Below are 21,717 nucleotides of genomic sequence, written 5' to 3'. Positions count from 1 at the left end.
CCCTACCCATATTTTCCCTGCCCGTCCGGGGAATGGAACCGGCCACCTTTCGGCAACAAGGGCGCTCCTCTAACCCTTAGGCCACCGCTACGGACGGAAACTGTTAAAAACTAATACGGTGACACAAATGTGTCCTCAGGTCTAAATGGGACAATGACTTCTCCTACAGAGCTCAGCTCGCTGGCGCTGCCTTCGCAGGTGATCAATTATCTTACGGTGTGTGTGTGTGTGTGTGTGTGTGTGTGTGTGTGTGTGTGTGTGTGTGTGTGTGTGTGTGTGCGTGCGTGTGGAGCGCATGGCTCTGCAGCGGTATTGACAAGCTGCCTCGCCTCGCCGCCTCCGCACGATGTCTGCATTCCGCTCTGCTCATTTTCAGTTATCGTACAGTGACTGGTAAAAAGGAAAACTGTAAATGGCGCATTTTATTTATATAGCACTTCTATACAGAGCGCTTCACAGAGATTGTGCATTACACTCACCCATTCACACACCCATGCTGGAGGAAACCATGCAAGGCACCATCATTTTTAGGCACCTAGACATGTGTGTCTATATATATATTTTAAACGTCTATATATAGACAAATCTATATAGACATTTAAATCTGTCTAGGCTAAGCTTAGACCACGAAAAACGTTTTTAGACGGACGTCTAATAAACAACTATTGCTCAGTGAGCAAGCTGCACATCGGGAGCAATTAGGGGTTGAGAGTTTGCTCAAGGACACTTCGACACTAACTAACCACACCGTCGCGTCAAGAAAACACCTAGCCCATGGGCGTCTCTTCCAGGTTGTTAAACAGCTGGTGATGCATTTTCATGCGAGTGCGCGGCTTCAACTTCTGTGCCGTAGCGTGGGCACAGAGCGTTTCCTCTTTTCCCCTTCGAATGGGAGTGGATGGGACTTGAAGCTGCTTGACGTGGCTGTGTGGTTACAGTCACTCTGGGGGGAGCCCACAGGGATCGAACTGGGAACCTCACCGGTTCACCGTCTGACCGCTCTACCTCCTGAGCCACTGCCACTGTAGAGCAGTCGGATGGAAACACCAAGGTTCCCGGTTCGATCCATGTGGGCTCCCCCAGAGTTAGTGTCGAAGTGCCCCTGAGCAAGACTCTGACCCCTAATTGCTCCCGATGTGCAGGTTGGTAGCCTGGGTTCCAGCCTGATTCGCTACGTTCCACCTTCCGCGGATCTGAAAATGTCCCTGCGCTACTCAGTCTGGACAGTCTCCTAATCTCCACGGTAGGAGAAGGTTGAAATGGAACCGTGGCTTCTGATTGGTCTGTGGTGCGGGTTGAGGAAAAACACCAGTTTGACGTTGTATCAATGCGCACTGCACAGCTACTGCTGTTGTCCTGCGACGTCCCCTTATCATTCACTAAACTCACCCCACACAGCTACTGCTGTTGTCCTGCGACGTCCCCTTATCATTAACTAAACTCACCCCACACAGCTACTGCTGTTGTCCTGCAACGTCCCCTTATCATTCACTAAACTCACCCCACACAGCTACTGCTGTTGTCCTGCAACGTCCCCTTATCATTCACTAAACTTACCCCACACAGCTACTGCTGTTGTCCTGCGACGTCCCCTTTATAATTCACTAAACTCACCCCACACAGCTACTGCTGTTGTCCTGCGACGTCCCCTTATCATTCACTAAACTCACCCCACACAGCTACTGCTGTTGTCCTGCGACGTCCCCTTATCATTCACTAAACTCACCCCACACAGCTACTGCTGTTGTCCTGCGACGTCCCCTTATCATTCACTAAACTCACCCCACACAGCTACTGCTGTTGTCCTGCGACGTCCCCTTATCATTCACTAAACTCACCCCACACAGCTACTGCTGTTGTCCTGCGACGTCCCTTTATCATTCAATAAACTCACCCCACACAGCTACTGCTGTTGTCCTGCGACGTCCCCTTATCATTCACTAAACTCACCCCACACAGCTACCGCTGTTGTCCTGCACAACGTCCCCTTATCATTCACTAAACTCACCCCACACAGCTACTGCTGTTGTCCTGCACAACGTCCCCTTATCATTCACTAAACTCACCCCACACAGCTACTGCTGTTGTCCTGCGACGTCCCTTTATCATTCACTAAACTCACCCCACACAGCTACTGCTGTTGTCCTGCACAACGTCCCCTTATCATTCACTAAACTCACCCCACACAGCTACTGCTGTTGTCCTGTGACGTCCCCTTATCATTCACTAAACTCACCCCACACAGCTACTGCTGTTATCCTGCGACGTCCCCTTATCATTCACTAAACTCACCCCACACAGCTACTGCTGTTGTCCTGCGACGTCCCCTTATCATTCACTAAACTCACCCCACACAGCTACTGCTGTTGTCCTGCGACGTCCCCTTATCATTCACTAAACTCACCCCACACAGCTACTGCTGTTGTCCTGCGACGTCCCCTTATCATTCACTAAACTCACCCCACACAGCTACTGCTGTTGTCCTGCGATGTCCCCTTATAATTCACTAAACTCACCCCACACAGCTACTGCTGTTGTCCTGCGACGTCCCCTTATCATTCACTAAACTCACCCCACACAGCTACTGCTGTTGTCCTGCGACGTCCCCTTTATAATTCACTAAACTCACCCCACACAGCTACTGCTGTTGCCCTGCGACGTCCCCTTTATAATTCACTAAACTCACCCCACACAGCTACTGCTGTTGCCCTGCGACGTCCCCTTTATAATTCACTAAACTCACCCCACACAGCTACTGCTGTTGTCCTGCGACGTCACCTTATCATTCACTAAACTCACCCCACACAGCTACTGCTGTTGTCCTGCGACGTCCCCTTTATAATTCACTAAACTCACCCCACACAGCTACTGCTGTTGCCCTGCGACGTCCCCTTTATAATTCACTAAACTCACCCCACACAGCTACTGCTGTTGCCCTGCGACGTCCCCTTTATAATTCACTAAACTCACCCCACACAGCTACTGCTGTTGTCCTGCGACGTCACCTTATCATTCACTAAACTCACCCCACACAGCTACTGCTGTTGCCCTGCGACGTCCCCTTTATAATTCACTAAACTCACCCCACACAGCTACTGCTGTTGTCCTGCGACGTCACCTTATCATTCACTAAACTCACCCCACACAGCTACTGCTGTTGTCCTGCGACGTCCCCTTTATAATTCACTAAACTCACCCCACACAGCTACTGCTGTTGCCCTGCGACGTCCCCTTTATAATTCACTAAACTCACCCCACACAGCTACTGCTGTTGCCCTGCGACGTCCCCTTTATAATTCACTAAACTCACCCCACACAGCTACTGCTGTTGTCCTGCGACGTCCCCTTATCATTCACTAAACTCACCCCACACAGCCGTAATTTTTTTTGTACTACTGTATCTCAATCTGACAGTGTACTACTGAATCTTTTTTTTTTTACCGTAGGATTTTACTCTCAAGTTTCGAACGGCGCTATTTTTTTCAACAGTGAGAAGCATGGGCAGAGTGGCCTTGACGTTATACAATGCGTGTCAAGCAGCCTCTGTCCAGACCGAGCAGCGCAGTGACATTTTCAGATCCGCGGAATGCGGGGTGCACACGCAGATCCGACACACCAAAGGTCCGAAGCGCGGGGACATGCGATGCTGGATTGTCTCGCATTTCAATGACTTTTCATGCGTCCCGCAAATTGAGACGTCCCACATTCTGATTGACAGGCTCCAGTTGTCAAATGTGCGCTAACTGCGCTTTTATCAACTGGCTGTGAGCAGCGGAGGCTGTCATCACAGACACAGGGGCCGTGCGTGCGTGCGTGCTTTCTGTCATTTATATTCCCATTTCCACAACAATATACAGGAAAACATGGCATATTTTGGACATAGTTCAAATGGTGATTAATCATGATTAATTAATTTTGAAGCTGTGATTTATCCGATTAAAAATCATTTGACAGCCCATATATATATATATATATATATATATATATATATATATATATATAGAGAGAGAGAGAGAGAGAGAGAGAGAGAGAGAGAGAGAGACACACACAGAGACAGAGAGAGAGAGAGGACTTCGGGAGAGGCGCGGTTCATTCTGCCCGGCGACAGTCAGACAGCATCAGTGGTTATTATCCCAGATGTGAATTCTCTCTACTCTCCACAGCACTGCAGCTGTATGCAGAGTTGAACTAACGAGGTTGGCACTGTGTCAAACGCTCCTCCACTTCAACACCCATGATATGATGCCGGGCAGGGCAGGGTGTCCTGGACAGCTCTGCTGACAGCCTCCCCCCTCCAGGAGTCCGTGGTGCAGCCATACTGTGTGCTCATTAGTTTGGGATTCAACCAGTTACCGTCTAGCTCTCTCTCTCTCTATCTCTCTCTCTCTCTCTCTCTCTCTCTCTCTCTCTCTGAGAGGGGTTGTCGGGTTGACACTAACGCCTGCCCGACTGCCCGGGGCAGGTAAATATAAATAACCCACTGAGCGGACTTGCAGAGTGTGGACAGTTTGTAAAAAGAAATACAATAAAATCTGTGTTTTTCCTTAGTTGTGTATAGTGGGCTATATTTTATAGTGTGTGTAATCTTTCTTCTAGTCCACCATTCATTTATGTCGCACCAGTTGTTTATCATCATCCTCAGCGTTATCTGTGACCAGATTTGACTGAGAGCCTGCCATCGTGCAAAGCCCAAAATGAGTTAATAGCACAGGCAGACTCTTCACATACTAGAGCATGTCTGAGAAAAATATCAGAGCTGAAATCGACATGTAAATATGAAATAAATGCTAGGTGTAATGTTAGAGACCACAGAAGTGAACCTTTCAAGCCTGTTTTCTCAACTCGCTGTTTTCTGCAAGACATTATACTCTATAAGCCATATCTCCAAAACTGGTGGGTCAAACTGAACAACCAATATGTCAATTTGAAGCTATGATTCCCTGCTTTCATGAGACATGAAAAAACGAAAAAATAAAAAAATCCAATGGCAGTCCCTCAGTCAAATTTGGTCACATCTTCTACGAACGCACCCGGGAATCTCAACGGAATTGGGACCCGCTGCGGGTCGGTTCTGGACCCCGCCACCCCGGGTATTTTCAGGTCTCTGGCTCTACCTCTGACCTCTGACCTCTACCGTCTATATAGACGTTGAAACGAATAATATAAGCCTAGACAGCAATTAAACTTTCATTTTTTAGACCACCAGTTATAATTATAATCCATTTTTAGACGCCCATTTAGACGTATTTTAGACGTCTGAAGCCCTAACCAAACCCGTTGCAACTCCTTGGGACTAAACCGTTTTAAGGTCAACCACACTATAAGGAAAAGTCCTTCTGCACACCTACAATGGACAGGTGCGTCGGATAACAGGAACTGATAAGTAGAAAAAAGAATCCCGCACACTGTCTTCACTTGAGATTAGATTTTATTGCAACGTTTCGGTCGTCAGACCTTCATCAGGCATCGCATGCCTGATGAAGGTCTGACGACCGAAACGTTGCAAAAGGTCAACCACACCAAACTCAAACTCAGTGCAACACTGGCGTGGTTGACCTTAACCCATTGAGGACTGAGGTCGATTAAAAAAAGGCTTCTAAATCCTAACCGTTTTCTGAATAACATGTTTCTTTTTTTTTATAATATTTATTTTATTTGGAAAAAGCAGTACAATAACAGCATTTCTATGTATACATATAGGACACAAGTGCAGTTCCCAGGATTTATTTTCACCCCTCTTCCCTCCCTCCCCCCTCCAAGTGACTCCATCTCCAGTGTCTCTGTAACATCCTTGCTTTCTTCAGGACTACATATGGCATCAAGTCAACACTTAACAGGGTGAATAACATGTTTCTATGTCACTGGTGCTCAACCTTTTTTATGTCAAGAACCCCCAGAATTATCAGAGCGACTTACCGTAAGCAAGAACAAAAAACATCATCATCATCATCATGAATCATACGTAAGCTAAGAACCTAACAGTGGAATATCTATATAATGAAACTATGCATATAATAATATATAGTGCTATGTCAGCATAAAATGATATCCAAGTTAGATAAGTTGGAGAGTCTTGAACGTGATCAGAGCGCTGCGCGTCTCCCCCTCCCTATCTCTCTCCAAAGTCCCCGCAGACATTTAGCGCTCCAATCTCGATGCCATGCGGGCTGTGTGAAAGTGCTCAACATCTGAGTGAAGGGGGAGTGAAACACCGATGCTATAAACCTCAGCTGCTGCTGAGATTGCAGACATCTGGCGCTGGCACAATCAATCAAATATATATTAATTACATCGATGCGCCCTTGCCCCTTACCCATACACGTGTAGCCTATAATGTCTCCCCCGCTATATAAAAATGACAATATATAACTCTAATGTCGTATTTCGTCTGACTGGGCAATGCGCCTGGCTCTGGCTGTGGTATTTTATTGTCTCAATACAAAGTCGGACAGTGTTTTATCCGTTCCCAAACTGTGTTGGACCCCCTGTTACCTCCTGACCGAGCTGACGCACCCCCAACTCCCAGTATTGTATTTGTTATTTGGTCTAAAGGGATTTTTATATATAATCCGTTAATCACACAATCAAAGACCAAATAATTTGCAGGCAGTTGGCGTTAATTACCTCGCGCTGTGCAAGGGTATTCAATATAGCGCTCACACCATCACTATAATTATAGTTTGGTAAACTGGAATGAAAAAGAAAAAATAAGTCGAGTTGTCCTGTCGAGTTGAAACGCTAGTTGGAATGTGACATTTAGAAGACAATGGCAAGTCGTCAACCCCCCCACGGCGGGGGGAGAGGTGTGAAGAGCATTAGAATAGATGCAGGGAGAGAGTGGCCAATGGAATTGCACAAAAAACACGGCCATCATGACCGTTAGCCGTCAGAGTAGTAGTGAGTTTAGTTCAGACACGCTAGTGTTAATTCTCCAGCAACGAGGGGTGTCCTTCGAATGGAAGAACTACGGCAAAACATGGTCAACACAATGCACGTCGCCTATTATGTGGGTCAGGGTAGTGGGATAGCATTGAACCCACTATACCTCAGTATAGTGGGTTCAATGTTCAATTGTGGGATAAAATGTTTTTTTATCCCACAATTTTGTGGGTGTGTCGACGGGAGGGCAGAACAATTTACCCTCTGGGACGGAAGTGTGCCGGAAGTGTGGATGAAGGCACGCTATACGCCACGCTGCCACTCAAGTGACTACTGGCCAATCACAGCGTGTATTTCACCGGGACGTGTCAGACCCGAACATCCGCTCGGGTCTGACACGCACGCGGAAGCTTCTGGTGAAGCACCAACGCGGAAGCTTGCCCTCTCCTGCAGAGCATTCGCCCCAGAGCCTTCTGACCTACAGTCGTTAACGGTTTGACCTTGATCTTATTGTTTGGATGCACTTCTTAGGTTTTCTCTTCTCCACCAGGATCCGATTACATCTTGGTCTTCAATCATAAAAAGAACGTACCGCGCGGACTGTACTGTAACGCGTGAACGTGATCACTTCTCTCCACTCCAGTCCGGCTTCTCTCTGCCAGGTCCGCGCCGCCATCTTTAATTTCAGTTAATTCTTAAAACGTAACGTAACGAGCGTCGTGGGGGGGGTTGGGGGTGTCGCTGAACTGACGTCACTCTGTGAGTATAGTGGGGCGGACGCGGACAGTTGTGGTGGTGTGAGTGGGTGCGTGCTACACAGTCACATATGGGGGGGGGGGGGTTCTTCACTGACATACAAAACACATATTTCCTCACCTGTGGGGGTCTTTGATGCTCACTATGATGTGGGGGGGGGGGTTCTTCACTGACATACAAAACACATATTTCCTCACCTGTGGGGGTCTTTGATGCTCACTATGATGTGGGGGGGGGGGGGGGGTTCTTCACTGACATACAAAACACATATTTCCTCACCTGTGGGGGTCTTTGGTGCTCACTATGATGTGGACACATTCTCTCTTGCTGAACGCTCTCTCTATCCACGACTTCTGTGCCTGGAAGGGGAGGGAGAGAGAGAGAGAGAGAGAGAGAGAGAGAGAGAGAGAGAGAGAGAGAGAGAGAGAGAGAGAGAGAGAGAGAGAGAGAAAAGGGTAAAAGTCAGTCAGAGATGGTGTCACGGCCCAGCAGGACTATAGGAACACACATCAAATGCAATAGCCTGGCTTGAGGAGTGAAGTCCAAGACCCACACGGTAATGGGCTGTCTGAGCCCGTCCAGGAGTCTGTGTGTGTGCGTGTGTGTGCGTGCGTGCGTGCGAGCGAGAGAGAAGATTGTGTTCTTCTTTCCTGTGTGCGTGCGTGTGTGTGTGCGTGCGAGAGAAAGGAGAAGAGTGTGTTCTTCTGTCCTGTGTGCGTGTGTGCGTGCGTGCGTGTGAGAGAGAGAGAAGATTGTGTTCTTCTGTCCTGCGTGCGTGCGTGCGTGCGTGCGTGCGAGAGAGGAGAAGTGTGTGTTCTTTTCACCCTTCAGGGAATGACGAGGTGTTTCGAGGTGTCACGACCTCGCAGATATTTATGTTCTCTTCCTTTTCACCTGTCAGTAGGTGTGTTTCCATAAAACTGTTTTTTGCGCATTAAGGCTCTTGCGCAAAATCTCCTGGATGGAAACACATCAAAATGCGAATAAGTCTCCATTTTTTGCAAAAACACTTTTTCGCTTGGAGGTTGCGGATTTAGGCTTTTTCGAAAAAAGGGAAATGTGCAAATAGTGTATGGAAACACTTGCGGAAAAGGTTTTTAATTAGAAAGCATTGAACTCGCATTATATCGCTTTTGAACAGTTGGAAAATAAAATAAAACAACGATGGGGAGGCAGTGGAGTGAACGGTGCATGGGAGGTGGCTAGAGAGGGTGAGGGAGTGATGTTGTGGATACATATACTACTACCCGACCCGTCCGATTCATAATTGTGTAGTGTGTTCAAAGATCCCATATGAAGTCTGAATCCTCCCGAGTTGATCGGGGCGCTCCGATCATTTTGATATCTGGATCGCTACTGTATGGATGCAAGACACACACACACACACACACACACGTACACACACACACACACACACACACACACACACACACACACACACACACACACACACACACACACACACACACACACACACACACACACACACACACACACACACACAACGGACTACGAGTAGTGTAGTAGACTAAACTTTTATATAACCTAGCTGCCTGGGTTCCTGCAGGCTATTCAATTTCGATCCATGCATATGCTTCATCTATTCTTATATATTTATATTCATTGCATAAGATAAGCAACCTAAACGTGTAGGCTATAGGCTATATAGCCGATGAAACAAGTTATTCACGACTGTTTGCAGCTGCAATCAATCAATTTACAGTATAAACGACCAGTATGCTCCAATCGAGTCCCGTGACATATAGGCTACATGTGCCCCGAATATATTAAGACAAGCATTACACAACAAATCGTTCTTTGTACGTTCTTTGACTGTATGTGTCGTCAATACTGTGAAAGCAGCAGACGGTCGGTCAGCCGCTGACCAGGGATCAGATTACAGCGCAGTATATGGGGTCCCGTCCGTTAAACTGAGAGCACACACACAGCGCATCAAATCAATGGTGTGAACATCGATTAGGACTACTTTACATGAGCCTCACTTTACTGGCAAAATAGTGCAACCTACTGCATATTTCATGAACTTATGTCATATGTGCATTTTATCAGTTTAATGGAAACACAGACAATTCGCTTTTCTTTTTTCGACTTAATGAACATACGCTTCCTTTTTTCGCAAAGGCTTAATGGAACCGCACCTAGAGATGAGTTTATTTTTTCCAACACATTCATTTCTCACAAAAAAGTTAGTGATGTAGTGATGATGACTTGGGGACGGGAAATGACAGAGCTGCAGGATGGGCGCCAGTGTTGATTTCGTTGACCGAATGCCAAATCTATTTTTTTGCGGCTTTCGCCTTTATTTTATATATAGGGACAGACAATAGGCTGACAGGAAATAGAAAATAAATAGAAAAGAGAGAGAGATGGGGGAGTGACATGCAGTAAAGGCCGTCGGGATCGGGAGTCGAACCCGCGGCAAACTGCCAGACTGGATTACCAGCCAAGGTGCCTGGACCGCTGAGCCACGGCCCAGGCCCCAATGCGAAATCTATGACGGAAAATGTTCGTTGACTACCTTTTTGAGTGGTGCAACCACTCCAAGGAACAGCAATGTCCCTATGGGACTATGTCCCGATATTTAGAGTACCAGTAGGGGCAAACGTGGTGCTGTTGTGCCAGAAACAGAGAGAGAGAGATAGTGTTGCACTGTTGCCTGCTAATTACAGAGAGAGAGAGAGAGTGAGAGAGAGAGAGAGAGAGAGGCAGGGGGAGAGGGGAGTTGCACCACTCAGTTCACACGTGTGTGATTTTGTCACTGGCGAAAACTAAAATTAAAAACTAAGCTATGACTAAAAAAAAATTCAGATGACTAGAAAATGACTAACACTAAATTAAAATGTATTAAAACAAACTATGACTAAAACTAAATAAAAAATTGCTGTCAAACGGGTGCAAACGTGACACTCACGTTTTTCTGTTCTTTATTTATCCAGGGTATAAAAGCTGCTCAGTTTCAGCACACACAAACAAACGTTACATGGTTTAATTGTTAAAATAACAATGTCTGGACAACTGCACCGTGCACATCCCCTGGGTCAGTGGCAACACACACACACTAAGTTTACCATCCCCTGGGTCAGTGGCAACACACACGCTAAGTTTACCATCGCCTGGGTCAGTGGCAACACAAACACTAAGTTTACCAACCCCTGGGTCAGTGACAACACACACACTAAGTTTACCAACCCCTGGGTCAGTGACAACACACACGCTAAGTTTACCAACCCCTGGGTCAGTGGCAACACACACGCTAAGTTTACCATCCCCTGGGTCAGTGGCAACACACACGCTAAGTTTACCAACCCCTGGGTCAGTGGCAACACACACACTAAGTTTACCATCCCCTGGGTCAGTGGCAACACACACGCTAAGTTTACCAACCCCTGGGTCAGTGGCAACACACACGCTAAGTTTACCAACCCCTGGGTCAGTGGCAACACACACGCTAAGTTTACCATCCCCTGGGTCAGTGGCAACACACACGCTAAGTTTACCATCCCCTGGGTCAGTGGCAACACACACGCTAAGTTTACCATCCCCTGGGTCAGTGGCAACACACACGCTAAGTTTACCATCCCCTGGGTCAGTGGCAACACACACGCTAAGTTTACCAACCCCTGGGTCAGTGGCAACACACACGCTAAGTTTACCAACCCCTGGGTCAGTGGCAACACACACGCTAAGTTTACCATCCCCTGGGTCAGTGGCAAGACTTACGTTAAGTTCACCACTTGAACCGACTTGGCCCAGTGCAGACTTCCACTCAGGGGCGTGCACACATAGACATCAAAGGGGGCTTCAGCCTCTGCCCTTTTACCCGTCTGTAAAACAACTGCCCTTTCCCGACCATGAATGCAGCATTTACTGATGGTGAAAGAAATGCAAATGCCACTCCTTTCCATGCCATGCCGGAAGGCAGCATTCAGGAGAATGCCCCCCCCCCCGAAGTCTCCTGAACTTGGAACGTATAGCATTTTGCGTTGAACAAATTTGTTTAGAAATCCATGTCGTATACGTCGCATCTCCACTAGCTAAAGAGTGCTGGGTTGCGCCCCGAAAATAGCTGATCTACAAGCTCACAACGCGTTGCGCTGCGACGCGTTGTGAGCTTGTAGATCAGCTATTTTTGTCCAAAAGTGCCCTCTTACGGGATTTCAGCCACTGCCCCTCTAACACTCTCTGCACGTCGCTGCTTCCACTAATACACTGATCGTTGGCACTCACACTACTAGCCGTGTCTGTGGCCGACCCCCTCCACTCTGTCTGTGGCCGACCCCCTCCACTCTGTCTGTGGCCGACCCCCTCCACTCTGTCTGTGGCCGACCCCCTCCACTCTGTCTGTGGCCGACCCCCTCCACTCTGTCTGTGGCCGACCCCCTCCACTCTGTCTGTGGCCGACCCCCTCCACGTGTCTGTGGCCGACCCCCTCCTGTGGCCGACCCCCTCCACTCTGTCTGTGGCCGACCCCCTCCACGTGTCTGTGGCCGACCCCCTCCTGTGGCCGACCCCCTCCACTCTGTCTGTGGCCGACCCCCTCCACGTGTCTGTGGCCGACCCCCTCCACGTGTCTGTGGCCGACCCCCTCCACGTGTCTGTGGCCGACCCCCTCCACGTGTCTGTGGCCGACCCCCTCCACTCGCCAGCTGTCCGTGTCTGTGGCCGACCCCCTCCAGACCCCCTCCACTCGCCAGCAGCAGCTGGGCTCCCAATCTGTGGTTTTCAACCCTTTTCATTTCCAGGCCCATTATTTATTTGGCATTTGAGCCGGCACGTACGGAGTGGACCACCAATTGATGAGACTCAGCTTCGCAAGACCCAAAACGAAACAATATAGTGTTATCATTGCATGCGGTTTTGTCCACAATTCCATGCTTGTATTGATGTTGGTACCGTTATAGGAGAGATAACAGGCAATAAACGCTCAAAATAACATTTATTTTACATTCTCTAATTGTGTAGACTTCGCTAAATTATAAGTAATAAAGATGTTTAACACTAATGTAACTCCCAAGAGCGTAAAATGAAACCAAATGGACCCGTATACCTACCGTGTGGGTTACGCTCTCAAAGATTTAGCTGATGGGGACCACCTGGAACCCCCTCAAGGACCACTGGTTGAGAACCTGCTCTAGATCTATTTTCCACGACAAGAGGGGTTATCAAAGCAGAATCCAACATGGCTACTGCACGGCACCCCACCCTGCTATCAAGCCTTTCTTTTACAACTTCTCACTCAGTACGCACATCATCATCATCATTTTTCAACCGCGGTCGAGATCGTGGATTTCACAATATTACGCCAGACTTCCCGGTCCTTCATTGCCATCCCCAGTTCCTTCTCACTGATGCCTGTGTCCCTAGCGATGACATCAGGGAACGACAGTTTTCTACCTCTGGTCTGCTTTGAGGCAGGACTCCAGAGAAGAAGGGAAGATATAACCTCATTGTCAGCTCTGTAGCAGTGGCCGGCAAACTGTGTTCTTCTGGATCGGACTAGTGAAGAAACACGGGGAAGGTTGCCGTATATTAGATTAGTCGATGGGTGGCTCTTCCAAGACAGATTTTGCACTATCATCAGAAGGCGGGTGTAAGTGCCATCCAACCGTTTCTCTAGTTTCTTTGAAAGTGTCCATGTCTCGGAGCCATAGAGTAGAATCAGCTCAACGGTCGTTGCGTGATGTTGATCTGGTAATCATACTATTTGTATTATTGTGAGAACGATGGCTTCAATTATCGCATTGCAACATTTCAGAAATAGAAAAGCCTGCAGTTTCTATTAGCTTGGATTCCCCATCGATGATGCCACTGGTGGACGGGTCTCTGAACTGCCCACAGCCCTCCTATATGAGACACAGACTGAGTAGAAAATAATGGTGCTATTTCATCATGAACATTAGAAGATCGATACAAGCTCACAACGAGGGACGCTGTGACGCGTTGTGGGCTTGTAGATCGGCTATTTTTAGCAAGTGAAAAAACAGTTATTACGACGGCATCAAAGCCCGCCTAAACACATTTTGTTCGACTAAATCAACTAGATTTAGTCAACTAAAATCTTATATTTAGTCGACTAAAACTAGACCAACACTAAAACATTCCAGGTGACTAAAATGTGACTAAGACTACATGAAAACTAGTCAGGACTAAGTCAAGACTATGACTAAAACTATAAAACCTAAATTTGCTGCCAAAAACAACACTGCTGCAAACCCCATGTAAACACCGTTATTAGAACATAAACACATTGTTTGATAATTATTCCTAAAGTTGTTTGTTTAAGTGTTGTTATTAGTGCATGTACTCTTTGAGTTACCTCATGGCTGCTTCCTGGCATGTGGCTGCATGGGGGCGGAGCCATATGACACCATGGGGGTGGAGCCAGATGACACAATGGGGGCGGAGCCAGATGACCATGCCAAGGACCATACCAAGAGACTTGATTGAAAAGGGGGGGGGATTCTAATTTGTTTGGTTGACTTTTAGCTGGTGGTGTGTGCCGTGCCCTGGCTGGATGTATGTATTGGTTTGGTCCACCTTTTTTGCATGTGTAGTAGCACGTTTGCATTGGTGGAAAGTAACTAATACTGTATAGTTACGTACCATTTTGAGGTATTTGTACTATTACTTGAGTGTTTCCAATAGTTTTACTTCTACTCCACTACATCTCGGATCTAAATATTGCACTCGTACTCCAATACATTTATTTGACAACTTCAGTTACTAGTTACTAGTTACTTTGTAGATTTTGACACATACATTAACCACTTCAGCCCTATATATACATTTCGACCATTTGAAAATAGCAGATCTACGAGCTCACAATGTGTCGCAAAGTGACGCATTGTGAGCTTGTAGTTCTGCTATTTTCAAGGGATTTGCATACATTTGAGAATGTGAAATGGGACCATCCTGCATATGGAGTAATTTCTACTTTTGGTACTTTAAGTACATTTTTATACCAATAGCATTGTACTGTGTCGCGATGCGACACATTCTGAGCTTGTAGAATATTTTGGAAGATATTTTTGGAACATTCTTACAGCATAAATCTGGTAAGGGGGTCGCCCTGGCACGTGCAACACTGCAACAGCGCATGTCGTTCCGCTATTTTTTTAAACATAGAAAGTTGAAGTCGTTGAGTATTTTTCATGTGGACTTTGTGAATGTTGAACCAATGGAAATTATTAACAACTAGAAAGGTCTCTCCACCAGGTAGGATAATGGACACAATGTAGATAGATAGATAGATAGATAGATAGATAGATAGATAGATAGATAGATAGATAGATAGATAGATAGATAGATAGATAGATAGATAGATAGATCTGTATTGTCATTGCAACAGGTACAGTATACAAGCACAGTAAATTGTGAACTGTGTGCACCCTCCTTGCATCTCAGAAACAAAATAGAAGAGGTGGGGGGTATAGGGAAGGGGGGGGTGCTGGGGGAGGGGGGGGGGGGTGCTGGGAGAGGGGGGGGGGGGGCATAGAACAAAGACACTGCTTCCAAGTCATCCCTTCAGGGAGAGGAATGACATGGAAGGAGAAAAGTGTATGTGTCTTTTAGTCCATGAGTTTGTGTGTATGTGTGAGTTTGCCTGGAGAATTATTCTGGATGTGTAGGAGCAATATATGAAAAATCAAACAGATCTGTGTTGAACACGTGACTATAGAGACAGTGTGTATACCGATTTGCGTGATGTATGGATAAAATATGTGCGAGTAAATCAGCCTCATGGTGGCGCTATAACAGGCAGATGCGAAGAATGTAGGGCAAAGGTTGGCCTAGGCCTCTATAGGGAGTGTGCATACAACGTTGTACACAGATCGGTGCAGTTATAGGTAAAATCACACCGGTGTGAAGTGAGGGGTGCTAATATATTAAAGTCTAACTCGTGTTGATTAGGTGATGTAATGGTGATGTAAAACAAACGGTGGCAACACAAACATTAAACGCCATTAACAATAAAGAGACAATATGACGTAAATGTTCCCTTCATTGTCAATACATTAAACCAAACAAACATTAAACCTGTGTATAGGAGGGGCTAGCACCCCTCAAAAACTGAAATTGGGTGAGGCTGATTTGGAAATGTTTAAGTGGCTCACCCTGGGTGAAGCAATACTCTCTCCCCATGCCATCGGCTTGGTGGAGACAACCTGACTACAGGAGTGCCAGCCCTCAGGCTCACCCTGGGTGAAGCAATACTCTCTCCCCATGCCTTCGGCCTGGTGGAGACAACCTGACTACAGAAGTGCCAGCCCTCAGGCTCACCCTGGGTGAAGCAATACTCTCTCCCCATGCCTTCGGCCTGGTGGAGACAACCTGACTACAGGAGTGCCAGCCCTCAGGCTCACCCTGGGTGAAGCAATACTCTCTCCCCATGCCTTCGGCCTGGTGGAGACAACAAGACTACAGGAGTGCCAGCCCTCAGGCTCACCCTGGGTGAAGCAGATTATGAGTGATATCTATAGCTGGAGGCAGACAGCCCCCCTCGCCCCCTGGCTCGGGACAGAACACTGATGCAGCCAACTGGAGGGGAATGACATTATGAAATACTGAGAGCTCTGCTCAGCCAAACCCGGCTTTAAAGATGCATTTAGGGCAGTTTAATATTGGGTTTAATAACCACTTTCAGTCATTTTCACGAAAAAACAGCTGAGCTGTCGAGCTGCTCTCTCTGCTGTTAGCAGAATCTGTCTTGAGAGATTAGGTGCTTAACACTACTTTGCACAGAGGGGTTCGTTCGCAGGAAGCAGGGATGTTCTTCTCGAGTAGGGGGGACGTGAGTTAGGATTCTGTCCGTATCGGGACATATAACGGCGATGAGTCACTGAAGTGGACTTGGCAATGCTCGGTCGCCTGGCAGCTCACTGGGCGGTGCCTCTCGTGACTCAAGTCCGCTTTAGGCAGCACGCCTCCGTCGTTTTAACCGTCTTCTATAGCGGAGCCGTCACTATTTTCACGTCTTGCGTTTGAGAACGGAAGTGATCTTGTGTTTCCATTTGTCCATTTTTGTGAGTGTGAGTGTGTCTGTGTGGCACACAGACCACAGCGGACAAAGGCATGTGCAGCGTGGAACTAAATGGAAGGGACATGGATAGTTGTCTCAGAGTGGAACTAAATGGAAGGGACATGGATAGTTGTCTCAGAGTGGAACTAAATGGAAGGGACATGGATAGTTGTCTCAGAGTGGAACTAAATGGAAGGGACATGGATAGTTGTCTCAGAGTGGAACTAAATGGAAGGGACATGGATAGTTGTCTCAGAGTGGAACTAAATGGAAGGGACATGGATAGTTGTCTCAGAGTGGAACTAAATGGAAGGGACATGGTGATGTGTTGTCTGTCCCAGAGTGGAACTAAATGGAAGGGACATGGTGATGTGTTGTCTGTCTCAGAGTGTAACTAAATGGAAGGGACATGGTGATGTGTTGTCTGTCCCAGAGTGGAACTAAATGGAAGGGACATGGTGATGTGTTGTCTGTCTCAGAGTGTAACTAAATGGAAGGGACATGGAGCTGTGTTGTCTGTCCCAGAGTGGAACTAAATGGAAGGGACATGGTGATGTGTTGTCTGTCTCAGAGTGTAACTAAATGGAAGGGACATGGTGATGTGTTGTCTGTCCCAGAGTGGAACTAAATGGAAGGGACATGGTGATGTGTTGTCTGTCCCAGAGTGGAACTAAATGTAAGGGACATAGTGTTGTGTTGTCTGTCCCAGAGTGGAACTAAATGGAAGGGACATGGTGATGTGTTGTCTGTCCCAGAGTGGAACTAAATGGAAGGGACATGGTGATGTGTTGTCTGTCCCACAGTGGAACTAAATGGAAGGGACATGGAGCTGTGTTGTCTCAGAGTGTAACTAAATGGAAGGGACATGGAGCTGTGTTGTCTGTCTCAGAGTGTAACTAAATGGAAGGGACATGGAGCTGTGTTGTCTGTCTCAGAGTGTAACTAAATGGAAGGGACATGGAGCTGTGTTGTCTGTCTCAGAGTGTAACTAAATGGAAGGGACATGGAGCTGTGTTGTCTGTCTCAGAGTGTAACTAAATGGAAGGGACATGGAGCTGTGTTGTCTGTCTCAGAGTGTAACTAAATGGAAGGGACATGGAGCTGTGTTGTCTGTCTCAGAGTGTAACTAAATGGAAGGGACATGGAGCTGTGTTGTCTGTCTCAGAGTGTAACTAAATGGAAGGGACATGGAGCTGTGTTGTCTCAGAGTGTAACTAAATGGAAGGGACATGGAGCTGTGTTGTCTGTCTCAGAGTGTAACTAAATGGAAGGGACATGGAGCTGTGTTGTCTGTCTCAGAGTGTAACTAAATGGAAGGGACATGGAGCTGTGTTGTCTGTCTCAGAGTGTAACTAAATGGAAGGGACATGGAGCTGTGTTGTCTGTCTCAGAGTGTAACTAAATGGAAGGGACATGGTGATGTGTTGTCTGTCTCAGAGTGTAACTAAATGGAAGGGACATGGAGCTGTGTTGTCTGTCTCAGAGTGTAACTAAATGGAAGGGACATGGTGATGTGTTGTCTGTCTCAGAGTGTAACTAAATGGAAGGGACATGGAGCTGTGTTGTCTGTCTCAGAGTGTAACTAAATGGAAGGGACATGGTGATGTGTTGTCTGTCTCAGAGTGTAACTAAATGGAAGGGACATGGTGATGTGTTGTCTGTCTCAGAGTGTAACTAAATGGAAGGGACATGGTGATGTGTTGTCTGTCCCACAGTGGAACTAAATGGAAGGGACATGGAGCTGTGTTGTCTCAGAGTGTAACTAAATGGAAGGGACATGGAGCTGTGTTGTCTGTCTCAGAGTGTAACTAAATGGAAGGGACATGGAGCTGTGTTGTCTGTCTCAGAGTGTAACTAAATGGAAGGGACATAGAGCTGTGTTGTCTCAGAGTGTAACTAAATGGAAGGGACATGGAGCTGTGTTGTCTGTCTCAGAGTGTAACTAAATGGAAGGGACATGGAGCTGTGTTGTCTCAGAGTGTAACTAAATGGAAGGGACATGGAGCTGTGTTGTCTGTCCCAGAGTGGAACTAAATGGTGATGTGGGAGAGTTGTCCCAGAGGGACATGGTGATGTGGGAGAGTTGTCTCAGAGGGACATGGTGATGTGGGAGAGTTGTCCCAGAGGGTCATGGTGATGTGGGAGAGTTGTCTCAGAGGGACATGGTGATGTGGGAGAGTTGTCCCAGAGGGACATGGTGATGTGGGAGAGTTGTCCCAGAGGGACATGGTGATGTGGGAGAGTTGTCTCAGAGGGACATGGTGATGTGGGAGAGTTGTCCCAGAGGGACATGGTGATGTGGGAGAGTTGTCCCAGAGGGACATGGTGATGTGGGAGAGTTGTCCCAGAGGGACATGGTGACGTGGGAGAGTTGTCCCAGAGGGACATGGTGATGTGGGAGAGTTGTCCCAGAGGGACATGGTGACGTGGGAGAGTTGTCCCAGAGGGACATGGTGATGTGGGAGAGTTGTCCTAGAGGGACATGGTGATGTGGGAGAGTTGTCCCAGAGGGACATGGTGATGTGGGAGAGTTGTCCCAGAGGGACATGGTGATGTGGGAGAGTTGTCCCAGAGGGACATGGTGATGTGGGAGAGTTGCCCCAGAGGGACATGGTGATGTGGGAGAGTTGTCCCAGAGGGACATGGTGACGTGGGAGAGTTGTCCCAGAGGGACATGGTGATGTGGGAGAGTTGTCCCAGAGGGACATGGTGACGTGGGAGAGTTGTCCCAGAGGGACATGGTGATGTGGGAGAGTTGTCCTAGAGGGACATGGTGATGTGGGAGAGTTGTCCCAGAGGGACATGGTGATGTGGGAGAGTTGTCCCAGAGGGACATGGTGATGTGGGAGAGTTGTCCCAGAGGGACATGGTGATGTGGGAGAGTTGCCCCAGAGGGACATGGTGATGTGGGAGAGTTGTCCCAGAGGGACATGGTGATGTGGGAGAGTTGCCCCAGAGGGACATGGTGATGTGGGAGAGTTGTCCCAGAGGGACATGGTGATGTGGGAGAGTTGCCCCAGAGGGACATGGTGATGTGGGAGAGTTGTCCTAGAGGGACATGGTGATGTGGGAGAGTTGCCCCAGAGGGACATGGTGATGTGGGAGAGTTGTTCTAGAGGGACATGGTGATGTGGGAGAGTTGTCCCAGCTCCTCTCCCAGCCTAGCCATGCTGCAGGCGGGCTGCTTGTTCAGGGCTTTCCCCTCCAGCACCACCGCTATGACAACACACACACCCGATCCATCACACACACACACACACACACACACACACACACACACACACACACACACACACACACACACACACACACACACACACACACACACACACACACACACACACACACACACACACACACACCCCCGTACCCTAGACTTCCCACGGTTAACCATTACACTCTTGGGGGGGGGGGGGGGGGGCACAGGGGGAAAGGGGCGTTTGAAGCTCTGAAGTTTCTGAACCAATCAGAGCGTCGCATCCCTGCAGGCTATGGGGCCTCAAAGTCTGTGACTTCCTGCACGTGAATTTTGTTTGTAAACAAAGTGTCAGAGAGACATGGGGACAAGTCAGCGGACTATTTCTAACCTATACACAACCTATATACATATTTTATTGTGATGATTAAGTTTAAAACAAGTAATACACTGTCTGGATGTCTTCTAAAAACAGAGTCAAACTGGTGAGCTTCATTTTTATTGGCTTTTATTGATGTGTATCTCTACACATCATCACGCAGCACGTAGTGTAATTAAAACATATTTGTATGGACTTTTGATATAAAAACACACAAAAATGAGAATTTGCCCTTTTTTGGCATCCATTGTTAGGTATGCCCATATGATGACCACAGATATGGTCGTATGGACGTATTTTTCATTCCACTACGCCTTTAAACGTCCTTCACAGGTCACTGCCATATGACGTATAAGGTCAAAAGCCACACGCATGTCGGAGGGGCTTAACGTGAGCCCCTCATACAAGGAAAGGTAAACGCACGGGTAACGTTTAGCCTATCAAAACACTTACTGCAGTCATGACCTGAAGTCAGCTTGTGTGGTACCTGGCCTTACTACAGTCATGACCTGAAGTCAGCTTGTGTGGTACCTGGCCTTACTACAGTCATGACCTGAAGTCAGCTTGTGTGATACCTGGCCTTACTACAGTCATGACCTGAAGTAAGCTTGTGTGGTACCTGGCCTTACTACAGTCATGACCTGAAGTCAGCTTGTGTGATACCTGGCCATACTACAGTCATGACCTGAAGTCAGCTTGTGTGGTACTGTACCTGGCCTTACTACAGTCATGACCTGAAGTCAGCTTGTGTGGTACCTGGCCTTACTACAGTCATGACCTGAAGTCAGCGTGTGTGCTACCTGGCCTTACTACAGTCATGACCTGAAGTCAGCTTGTGTGCTACCTGGCCATACTACAGTCATGACCTGAAGTCAGCTTGTGGTACCTGGCCTTACTACAGTCATGACCTGAAGTCAGCTTGTGTGGTACCTGGCCTTACTACAGTCATGACCTGAAGTCAGCGTGTGTGGTACCTGGCCTTACTACAGTCATGACCTGAAGTCAGCTTGTGGTACCTGGCCATACTACAGTCATGACCTGAAGTCAGCTTGTGGTACCTGGCCTTACTACAGTCATGACCTGACTACAGTCATGACCTGAAGTCAGCTTGTGGTACCTGGCCTTACTGCAGTCATGACCTGAAGTCAGCTTGTGGTACCTGGCCTAACTACAGTCATGACCTGAAGTCAGCTTGTGGTACCTGGCCTTACTACAGTCATGACCTTAAGTCAGCTTGTGGTACCTGGCCTTACTACAGTCATGACCTGAAGTCAGCTTGTGGTACCTGGCCTTACTTCAGTCATGACCTGAAGTCCCCTCATACAAGGAAAGGTAAACGCACGGGTAACGTTTAGCCTATCAAAACACTTACTGCAGTCATGACCTGAAGTCAGCTTGTGTGGTACCTGGCCTTACTACAGTCATGACCTGAAGTCAGCTTGTGTGGTACCTGGCCTTACTACAGTC

The 21,717-nt window shown here is 47.6% G+C and overlaps 1 protein-coding gene across 1 annotated transcript in view; it reads right to left on the bottom strand.

Annotated features, from left to right (window-relative positions):
- The window catches only part of trpm3 (transient receptor potential cation channel, subfamily M, member 3), a gene marked incomplete at both ends in the record, with an annotated part of 426,331 nt that overhangs the window by 203,656 nt on the left and 200,958 nt on the right, over window positions 1–21,717 (bottom strand). Inside the window, one exon of the mRNA XM_079516029.1 lies at window positions 7,915–7,994. Within this exon, the coding sequence (XP_079372155.1) occupies window positions 7,915–7,994 (80 nt within the window). The remainder of the gene's footprint in view (window positions 1–7,914; window positions 7,995–21,717) is intronic.

Source organism: Electrona antarctica, assembly GCF_951216825.1.
Source record: "Electrona antarctica genome assembly, chromosome: 12".
NCBI classification, from domain to species: domain Eukaryota; kingdom Metazoa; phylum Chordata; class Actinopteri; order Myctophiformes; family Myctophidae; genus Electrona; species Electrona antarctica.
This window is presented reverse-complemented; position numbering and strand designations above follow the sequence as displayed.